The 10,796-nt window shown below is 40.1% G+C and overlaps 2 protein-coding genes across 2 annotated transcripts in view; one reads left to right on the top strand and one right to left on the bottom strand.

Moving 5' to 3' along the window:
• The window catches only part of LOC101864018 (protein O-mannosyl-transferase TMTC1), a gene marked incomplete at its 3' end in the record, with an annotated part of 47,243 nt that extends 45,945 nt beyond the window's left edge, over positions 1-1,298 (bottom strand). The window contains 1 exon segment of the mRNA XM_013087836.2: positions 85-1,298. Within this exon segment, the coding sequence (XP_012943290.2) occupies positions 85-401 (317 nt within the window).
• Positions 1,299-1,319: 21 nt separating this feature from the next.
• LOC101861986 (delta-latroinsectotoxin-Lt1a) lies at positions 1,320-9,840 on the top strand. Its single transcript, XM_005107947.3, has 7 exons — positions 1,320-1,585; positions 2,761-2,885; positions 3,894-4,028; positions 4,691-4,743; positions 5,460-5,518; positions 6,942-7,055; positions 9,409-9,840. Exons 1-7 carry the CDS (start codon positions 1,535-1,537, stop codon positions 9,517-9,519), a joined length of 648 nt encoding a protein of 215 aa, XP_005108004.1. The 5' UTR covers positions 1,320-1,534; the 3' UTR covers positions 9,520-9,840.
• Positions 9,841-10,796: the final 956 nt, after the last annotated feature.

The raw sequence follows: 10,796 nt of genomic DNA, 5'->3' as shown, positions 1-10,796 counted from the left end.
AGACAAATAGACAAACAAACGTATAGGTAAAAAGGCAGAGAGAGGGGAAAAGGGAGAGACATACACATTGAGTTTGACGCTTACCGGAAAGAAAGCGTTGTGAGAGGCCTGTAAGACTTATGACTGTTGCTGTCGTTCATCCGCCGCCCCCAGAAATCGTTCTTGAATAAATCCAAAATGAACGTCTCGCCAGTGACGTCTTTGTTGTTTTTAATCGCGAACACATCGTCATGAACAAAATCACCAGCGTACCCGTTGAGATAGCAAAGGCACGCCAAAATGAGAGGCAAGGAATAAGTGAAGAAGGCGTAATTTTCGTCCTCGAGAGCATTCGACTTTTTACTTTTTGCCTTGGTCATTTTGTTGCACATCATTTGCCTCTGAAAAGCCTCACACTTCATATTTCACTGTAGCTATTGCCTGAGTTTTGTTTATGGTAAGTTGATGGGTCACTTATGGGGTATTTTGTGCATTAAAAAAATATATAGCATTTTTAGGTTGTTGGTTTGTTTTCTCTCGGTCTGTTTCTTCCGGTCATTAGGCTAGTGTAGACTTGCGCAGTCTCAAAATCTGATCATTAACTTTATTTTACACAACCTCCTTGTTCGAGTTCTTAGAAAACGTTGCCGCTCTTTTTAGTTATACATCTTAATTTGTTTTGCAGTTTGATTGTTTACGTTTGTTGAATATTATTGTTTTTCTTTTATTTGTAGAAATCGCTGATTGAAAAATAGATCTATCAGTATTATCATCATTGCCATTTATTGTTGCAAGGCGCCTGACTCTCACACGGTGACATCTATCCTCGATGATTGAAAGAATTCCCGGGGAATAAAAAAAATCGCAGAGCGCACTCGACACACCGGGTTTCTTCCAAGCAATGACGCCAGCTCCAAGTCCGGCCGTCGGCACTACTCGGCACTGTACTCCGACAATCTTCCTGGTCGCTGTGATGATGTGGAAGAGTGAAGACGTTTTTCCTGTACGAGGGAACACGGGTTTGTCACCAGATTTATTTTACACTTTCCTTCGTTCCTGCTACTGCACCTTTGGTGAAAACCTCTAAAATTATTTTTTACGTATATTATTTTACATTTATAAAACTTTTTTTTTTTAATTTACTGTACCTTTATCACAATTACACACATGCAGTTTTCCAGTTCAGCTCTCCTGACATCTCATTTTAAAAACACGAAGTTGGCTGTGCCCTGTTCTCTTGACAGACAGAAGTCTATGAAGTGATCGCGTACGCACGCATATATATTAGATCTATACCCGGAAAGGTTTTTTTAACTGAATGAAAGCTTTGCCTCTAGCGGGTCTAAGGTCATTCAAGCACGTTCGCGTCAAAGTGTAAACATTCGCTCGCGTGTGTGGCAGCCACACTTCTCGCAGTGCGCGCTTTGCGAGCCAAGAACTTTTGGGCCACTCCCACTTTTGCGTGGCCCTCTATTCCTTCTTTTGTCAAAGAAGTTAGAGTAATGGGTGAATGGACTCGTTTCCGGGAACGCTTTCGTAGCTGCGCAACGGCAATATGGCGGCGCCCAGTTCAGTTGCCAGTGCTGTTGGAGCTGGTGATTACACGGTAATATTGAGAATACATCTGGTCTTTTTAAATGCACAAAAAGGGTTGTTCGCCTGTTGTGAATACTTGGTGTTTCTTTATCACGTACTGTGTATTGAAAATCTCTCTGATCTTTGTAATTCTTTTGTTCCTCGGATCACGACTTAGATCTAGACAACAACTGTAAGCAAGTTATCCACTGCAGTCTCATTGTTTCTCACTGGACATGTAGACGTGCAGCATTAAACTGACCCCCCCCCACTCCCCGTCCTTGCCATTCACATATATATATATAGATAAGTGGTTCGTCTGTTTACTCTTTATTATTTTAAAAAACCCATATGTTCAGGCAAAATAAAGACTGTTAACTCCCATTCATAACTTACTCTTAAGTCTTAAGGCTACTAGATCTAGATCTAGATCTAGATTCTGGATCTAAATCTTTTTTTTTTTATAGTATATTCTAGATCTAGATCTAGATCTAACATAAATATGTTTTCTTGATATTTATTTTAAGCTTGTTTCTTAGGTTTTATAATCTAGCAGAATTTTTCAAGGCTAGTCTAAAAATAATTATGGATCATTCCCAATGTTTTGTAACAGTCAGAAATATGTAACTCTGATAGAGAGTTTTAAAGGGAAGGAATTGCGGTGCTTTTTCGGTAGTTCCCACCCCCCTTATATTTTGAGCCTGACCTAGATCTACATCGAGATCTATACGTTTGATGCGAGCTAAGATATCAAACCTAACAACTGCAAAACATCAAATTATGGTAAAATTCAGGGGGGCATGCCCCCCTGAAACCCCCCACCACATTTTTATTAGGACAGGCAAGCCCCCCTGAAACCCCCCTCTCTTGAGGCCAAAACCGGCGAATAACAATTGCGGGGTGGGAACTACAGAAAAAGCGCCGGAATTGCAAACACCAAAATTATCTCTATATCCCCAAAGATAATTATAGTTATCTATGTGGTCAATTGCATGACTTTCTGCATACACCTTACGTTAATGATTGATTGTCTCTCTGACCTCTTCCTTTTCCTTCATAAAGTTTAACAAATAATCATAATGCTTCTATCTATTACGTTTGATCCTGGTAACATATGGATTTTAAGTTTCCTGAAAGAAATACATCACTTTTTTATTAGTGTGGAAAATTAGACCATCATTCACATATGCCAGTTGTGCTTTTCAGACTGTGAAACGACTCCTGGAATCTGGGGCAGACGCAAACAAAAAGTCTCGAGATGGAATGACACCATTAGCCGTGGCTGCGTTTTGGGGCTATGATCATCTAGTGGACCTACTCATTGAAAAGGGGTATGAAAGTGTCAAATAGTGCCTTAAAAAAATGTGTTAGTGTTGTTTTGACAAAATAGGACCTGCACTACAGAAGTTCTTTTTTTAAAGCATCATTAGTTGTTAAAGCAGAAAAACTATCTCGCTGATAGTATGATATGAAAACTAGTGTTTTATACCTTCAAGATTTTTTATCGAGCAATCAACTGACCTGTATTTCATGGTAGGGGGTTAATTTATTTGGAAGGTAAGATAATTAATCTAGCGTTGAAAAAAAAGACACTTCAAAATGCTTTTATTTCTTAGGCCAATGTATGCACACAAAAATGTGTGGTTGAAATGTATGAGCTTTTATCCCTTCTCCATCAGGCCGAAGGGCTAGAACTCCGATGGTGGCTGGGTCAGAAAAATAAAATTATCCCTTCTCAGTCTCTATCTAATATCTATAGGAGTTGTATTTAGCTTCATGGATTTCTGCCATATGTAGGCTTAAGATTTACTTTTGTTGGCCCCCTGTGACGTATAGACCACCTGTGACGTATAGACCACCTGTGACGTATAGACCACCTGTGACGTATAGACCACCTGTAACTATCTCTCTCCTGTCATGATCATAGAAGTTTTTGCAAGTGACTCCAGGAATGACCAGTCAGTGAGCTTTTATAATAACTTTGTATCAAGGTTTTGGGAAATGTAATTGATCAGTGCACTATTCACTTTCTATGTTGAATTGAAAATGGTGCGGGTGGAGTGATCGAGGGTGGGGAGTTGTATGAAAATGATACAGTCCTCTCCTCTTGTGTTGAAATCGCGGGAGTTAATTAACTTAATCTTTGGTTAATTTTATCTTTTCCTCGGGTTCCAGCATCTCAAATTCTTTACAGGTCCTAACGGTTAAGTTCAACTTCGGATGAGTTGGGTTTTTTTCCACTCCCCTGACAACATCAACTCTTCCGTAGTCGACTGTAACGGGTTTTATTGCTTTTGTTTCAACTCAACTGGATCATTTTCCAAACTTCTACATTGCAGAGCTGACATCAATGCCTGTAACAGTGGGACCCTGTGGACTGCCCTACATTGCGCAGCTTTTCAAGGCCACGGCAAAGTCATCATGACCTTGATGGATCGCCAGCCAGATCTGTACAAAGTGGACACACAAGGAAGGTCAATACGAGAACTTGTTTCCCTCTTTCTTTTTGTTCACTCAAGTTGACATATATATTTATCATGGAAGATTTGTGAGGCATTGTGGTGAAATCAGGTGCTCGTCAAAATAATGAAATCGAAGAAAAAGGCATTTTCCCACCAGTTTAGCAATTTTTATCGGAATTTTGTTTTTTGGCTAAACAACTTTTATGCTTAAATGAAAAAAAATTATTTTGCTCTGAGAAGAGTGTGTGTGTGTGTGTGTGTGTATGTATGTATGTGTGTGTGTGTGTGTGTGTGTGTGTGTGTGTGTGTGTGTGTGTGTGTGTGTATGTGTACAATTCAGAGACAGACGGACAGACAAACAGATTGACAAGCAGGCAGGCAGACAGACTTCCTCTTGCACAAAAGCTATACAGTGCATTACCAGCATGTAGCCTACTCTGACTCACACGGGATTCTGACGTTGCAGTGAAAAATCCATGAGAAACTTGGGATATGTAATGGTTGATAGCTAAAGCTTACGACATGAAACAGCCCTCACTTCATGTTGGGTATTTACTTTGAGTATAAAGTACCACCTTTCAATTAAAAGTCATTCCTTGTAATTTTTGCCATGACTGATATTTGATCTGAAATCATTTATAGAAATATTATCATTAAAAACATTTTTCCAACAGGTCAGCAGTTGATTTTGCGTCCGCCCACGACTCTATTTGGGCCTTTTTTGCAGGTAAATTCACTTTTTTTCAAAGTAATTTCTTTATTGTTTAGAAAATCATTTTCTCATTATACTGTAAAAAAATTATTTTTTTAAACTGTTCATTTAGTTTCCGTTAGAATGTTCAATACCGCTTCTCAACTTATGAACCTTAACTCGTCAGTAGACTTCAAAGAGGGAAGATATGTCATTCACATTATCGCAACATATTCCAAAAATAGCATTGCCTGTTTATAAATAGTAGCTCTTGCTTGCGTATCACAAATTTTAACTTACATCTGAATCTGCATTGTCATGGTGTAAGAAGAATAAATGGCTCCAACATTCTTGTTCACTTTGTTAAGTTGAGTCAAATGGAGGAACTCATTTTATTACAATATGTTATACACAAAAAAATTTATGAAACCGTGTGTGTAAGTTTACCACTCGGCTGTAATTGGCTTCAGCTTGCTTGGTGAAGACTGGCTGTGGTCGAGTGGTCTTGAGACAGTTTCCTTCTGTTCTGTCTTTTATGTTACAGTAAAGGTTGTTAGCCAGTGTGTGTATGTTATGATCGTGAGTATGTGTTGGTGAATATGCGTGCATGCATGCGTGTGTCTATATAAAGTAACATGTGTATAGTAGGAGGGGTTTTAATATTATATCAAGAAAAACACACTATGACTTCAACTTCCTGGTCCTTTAAAGAACAGTTTATTGGATGCTCTTTGTGTGACATACTTTCACAGCTGCTGGTTGCAAACGCACACCAAAGGCAGACCTAGTCAGAATGGACATCGTCAAGAAAGTAAGTAGGCTATCTCAAATCTTTGCACCAATCAGTGTGCATTTGAGATTAAGTAAATCCAAGGATTGTAAAATTTAAATTACTTATAAAATTCAATTCTTTTATTTTTTAATAACTTATATGATGATAACAAGATAAATCATGAATATTTTCTGGCTAGATGTTTATGATTTACCAGTCATGAGGATAAAGAAACCCCTGTCTAAGAATACTCCCAGCTTTGAGAGCTAAGTCTATCTAACTGATGCAGTGACAGTAATCACAGAACAAATGCCTCGGTAACTTGTGCAGAAACTGAATTATGGGAGGGAGATTGATATCGAATGATAACTGCCTTAAGGTTATAATTATCGAAGTGTATACAGGCCCGGTAACCGGGAACAAAGTCACGAAGTATACAGACCCGGTAGGGGAACTCTTGTGATTTCGGAAAGTTTCAGCCCCCAGACCCGGTAGTGTGTGTGTGTGTGTGTGTGAGAGAGAGAGAGAGAGAGAGAGAGAGAGAGAGAGAGAGAGAGAGAGAGAGAGAGACAGCAGGGGGAAGTGCAAGCAAAATATGACATGCCCCAGTTGGCAGGAGGGAACGAGAGAAAGATAAGAGTGGGAAATAGGTGGGGAGAAAGAAAGACAGAGACAAACAAAGTAAAAGAGAATGCGAGCGATACACAGAGAGAGAGAGAGAGAGAGAGAGAGAGAGAAAGAGAGGATGACTGCTCGAGAGAAATTATGACATTGTTCTTTTCTTCAAATTGTGATTCCTCCAACTCCAAAACAGAGGAAAAACGATCATTCATCGAAAAGACATCCGCAATCTTCATTTAGATCTAGATATCTAAATGTAGGCTAGCCTCGAAACTATAGATCAATGATTTATGTCTGTCTGTCTAGATCTAGACCGAGGCCATAGATCTAGAAGAACCTAGAATCTAGGTCTACCCTGAGCACAGAATTCTGTGACCCTGAGCCAAGAGGGCGCTGAAACTTTCCGAAATCACTAAGGAGTTCCCCTACAGGGTCTGTATACTTTGTGACTTTGTTCCTGGTTACCAAGTCTGTATACACTCCCTATTATTATAATGGAAAAACTCCTGCCACTCTGTAGTAGGGGAAAGTACTGTATTCTGACTAAATATTATAATACAGCTTTGATGAATTGCCTCCCTTCCCCCTTTAGTCTGAGATGACACCCGCAGGGTTCAGGGTTGTGGTCCGATCCCTCATTTTCCTTCCTCCCGAGCACCGGGATTTAAGGTGGAGACTACTGTATATATTTTTAAAGACTGTCTTATGAGAGGCCACCATGTACCCCTGCCCTGGGACATCCCTTCAACTTTTAAAAAAAATTTCTTGTCATTCATTCATTTATTGGTGGCAAGACTTACATCTTTACTTGCTATTAATACTATTATATCAATTGTTTCAGGTTTCTAAAGATGACCCATCTATACCGTCAAGAGATGTGTTAGAATTCTCCAGACCTGGTTCTGCCTATATCTTCAATGACAACATTAGTCAGGAGCGCCAGGAGGCAAACGTAGTACGTATAGAATGGAAATCAATAGTAGGCTATTATTAACACTTTGCAGTCACTTGGTGCCATCATGCGCCGGTGAAAATTATCCGTTCCAGTCACTTGGCGCAGTTTTGCGCCAGGCCCGAGAAGTCCGTTACGTTCACTCTCCTGGCTGGGTGACCAGATGGGGTGTTTTGTACTGCTGGCTGTGTGACTGCAAAGTGTTAAAATAACAGAGGAATTTTTAAAAATATTCTTCGCTCTCTGCAGTCGCATTCAGTTTTGATTGCTTGTCCATAGTAACAAAATTATTTCTGCCGCAAAATTGGCTCTTGCGAACCAACTCCATTGACTTTGTAGTATTTGAAGTACGGTACTGGTTTGTCTTTGGCTAGCTCAGTTAACTCTCTCATGGTTTTTTTAGGTTACTTCTTTGGGACCCTGCTTCTTTTTCACTTATTTAATTAACCTCCCCAATTCAACAACTCATATTATGTTGTTACAGCCTTTTCTTTTAACTTTACTTTAATGACATGGGAAAAATTTGCACCTTTATTTCTTTGACTGCTACCTTATGAGATTGAGAGTGCAACTAGCTGGGATAAGCATACTGTTGTCCTAAAAATATGCTGGGGCTAAGGAGGGCAGTGGGTGGTTGGCAGGTGCTCTGGTGTGGTTTGCTCCTTATTTCCTACCAAACATCTATCCTCCTTACCTCCCCTCCTTCTTTTTTATGTTTGTTACTCTCTTGTAACACCTCAAATCTTCTGGCACTCATATGACCTTATGCAGTTGCGAGCGCCGTAAAACCTCTACTAAAATCAAAACATAATGATGGCAATCTCATTTGTTACATACATTTAAAGTCTGTTTCTATAGAATGCTTCAGGTCCTGTCTGTCCGCATGCCTTGAGCCGGTCCTTTTTTACTTTTTACCAAAAATTGGGCTCTGGTGCCCAAAAAAGCCAAGTCAACATTTTAGAAAATTCTACTGATCAACTTTTACTTTAGGGTAATTCGCTGTCGATTTAATTACATGTTGTACATTTATTTTTGTTGGAACTTCGGATGAGTTGATCTTTTTGTCTCTCCCCTGATGAAATCAACTCATCATCTGTAGTCAACTGTATAAAGAACTTTTATTGATTTATTGTGTTTGTTTTCCTTAGATGTAGTAATGTCTATTACAGTGTAGCCTCTCTGTAACGACATTGGCGGGAACTGAAAAAAATGTCGTAAAAGAGAGATGTCGTTATAGAGAGGCTACCAAAAATATTACTAATGGTATATCAAGAAAAAAATCAGGACCTGGGCACCATGTCGCTATACAGAAGGTTGTAGAGGCTGCACTGTACTACAGTAGTCTCCGCCTAAGATCCCGGTGCTCGGGAGCAAGGAAATGCGGGATCTTAGGCGAACCGGGATCTTAACCGACGAACCCAGGGAAGAATCTATGGTGACCCATGTTAAGGCTCACATTCGGTAAAATGTTCTCCCTCCACTCCACAATGAACTGACGTACCCCCTTGGTGGGTTTATGGCGAGCAAAGAGTGGTTAACCTTGATGACCTATCACGGTGCATAGTGGCATGAGGCGTACTATTTTCACTTATTATCCTATCATGAGTCTCAAGATCTACGCTTATCCAGTTGCCCCTCCCCTTTACCTGTCGAAAATGTATAGCTTTCCATCTCTGACCGAGTCCTCCCCTCCCCCCCAAACCGCCTTTGTCGTTACACACCATTACGTTGTGAACACATCAATTAAAATTCAGTCTGTGTCGAAAATTCGGGAGCAGAGACAACTGCTGCAATGGTCAGGGAAGAGTTCACGGTTTGATGTGATCCCGCCTGGAGCGAACGTGTAGGCCCTACCCACCCAGCGAGTGATGCAAGTTTAGGGGGAGAGCTCAGGTGTGAGTACGATGTGTGGGGAAAACAAACAAGTCGGTCAGTTCACACCCCGGTGTGATCCCATCTGGAGCAAACATTGTATCGCTTCATCGAGTTTTACAACGTGTATGTGATCACATTCACGATAGTGGCTGATCTTTGACGCGACGGACAGTTTATTGATCTTAACTTTTCACTCTTGGTTGATCGGCTGTGCCCGCCTAGGTTTTTGTTTTGCAAATTATCTGAAATGCGGGATCTTAGCCGAATGTAGACCATCAGAGCGGGATCTTAGGGGTGACTTCTATGAAGTAAAAATTATGTTTTCCTAAAACAACGGGATCTTAAGCGAATCAGGATCGTAAGCGGTAGGATCTTAGGCAGAGACTACTGTATTAAACAACTTTGGTAACTCTTTTACTACTGTACATGAATTCTTGTAGTGTGGACCCCTACCTAATTGTATCATGTCCACAACTTCCAGATGGCCGCTTCAGCGATGGGAGATGTGTTAGCCGGTGTGGATGATGACCGGGAACAGGAGCGATGGAGCAGACGTGCAAATAACCCATCTTTGTCAATATGGAATAACTGATAGAATTAGAAATAGAATGTGTGTACATTTGTGAGGTGTGCTGACAAAATGAGTTTCTTCTCGCAATCCATGAATGGGAATGTTGACCAAAAATCGACACTAGGGTCAAATTTGTAGATTTTCTATTGATGTCTTATTCTTTAAAGTATAACATGCCTTTTATTATTGGAAGAGTCTAGGGGGACCAGTCCTCGGAGATTAAAAAGGTGGTCTTTTCTTTCAAAACCTGGGTGAGTTATTTATCCGAGAGAGATCTCGAGAGAGAGAGATATATATATATATAGAGAGAGAGAGAGCAAATGAAAGACAGACAGACAAAAAGGAAGTGAGAAAAAAAGAAAGAAAGAGGGGAAGAGAGAGTGGGTGAGAGAGAGAGAGAGAAAGAGAGAGATGAATAAGGCTACTACCACACTACAACATTCTTGTCTCGGACAGGACTGTCCTGTCCCACCATGGATTTCTTGTGTGTCAAAACTGATACAGCACTAGGACAGGACTGATCCGGTGCCATGACGAAGTTAAATATACTTTCCAAAAATTTCCAAAATATTATCCAAATAAAAATAAAGATTTTCGTGATCGGCGACCCAAAATTTGAACATTTCACGTGGGGAACGCTATTTAACGCCAGATTACGAAGTTCAATTACATGTATATTTTTGGTGTACTTGTATGTTTCACCATTCAGCCAGCCTGTACTAGGCCTTGATCTAGATTGCATCTTGTCTTTTACTTTTACTTTTATGTCTCGATTGCCACCGATGCAACCATCCCCGCCATTTTGGGAAAACGAAATGACAACACTTGGAAGCAGAAGGAAATGATTCGTGTGGTCATGCATGCGAAAAGCAAAATGTTTTCATGGTCCCCCTAGACTGGGTGTCTCCGCAGACGAGGATTCTGGTCTCGGGAGACTCTTCCTTTATTATTTTATACCTGTCCTATACTTTGTGAAAACTTCACCCATAAGAGTGATGTATCTATTTCCATTTGGCTCAAATCCGAGAAAAAACTCATTTTGTCAGCACGCTTCACATTTACTGGAATGGTTTGTGTTCATTTAATATTTAAATTGATAAGCTTTTGTACCTGAGTAGGACTAGGATATTGTATATGCAGCAGTCAAATGTGTTGTGCTGTGTGAAAACGAGTGAAGACTTTGAATGTGTGGCCAGTAATTTTGCAAGAATTGGTGCACTAAAAATCTATGCTCATACATGGTAGGTAGGCCTACTATTTTGTTTCCTGTCATCAGTATTATTACATGTACTTTAGAG

The sequence above is a fragment of the Aplysia californica genome, unplaced genomic scaffold (genome assembly GCF_000002075.1).
Source record: "Aplysia californica isolate F4 #8 unplaced genomic scaffold, AplCal3.0 scaffold00645, whole genome shotgun sequence".
In the NCBI taxonomy this organism is placed as follows: domain Eukaryota; kingdom Metazoa; phylum Mollusca; class Gastropoda; order Aplysiida; family Aplysiidae; genus Aplysia; species Aplysia californica.
Note: the sequence above shows the minus strand (reverse complement) of the source record. Positions and strands in the feature narration are given on the sequence as shown.

What these genes read in the sequence shown, in the direction of transcription:
- LOC101861986 (XM_005107947.3), top strand. Translation starts at nt 1,535, where the DNA reads ATGGCGGCGCCCAGTTCAGTTGCCAGTGCTGTTGGAGCTGGTGATTAC. An exon ending in AAAGTGGACACACAAGGAAG is followed by an intron (nt 4,029 to 4,690) that starts GTCAATACGAGA and finishes TTTTTCCAACAG; the next exon opens with GTCAGCAGTTGATTTTGCGT. An exon ending in GAATGGACATCGTCAAGAAA is followed by an intron (nt 5,519 to 6,941) that starts GTAAGTAGGCTA and finishes CAATTGTTTCAG; the next exon opens with GTTTCTAAAGATGACCCATC.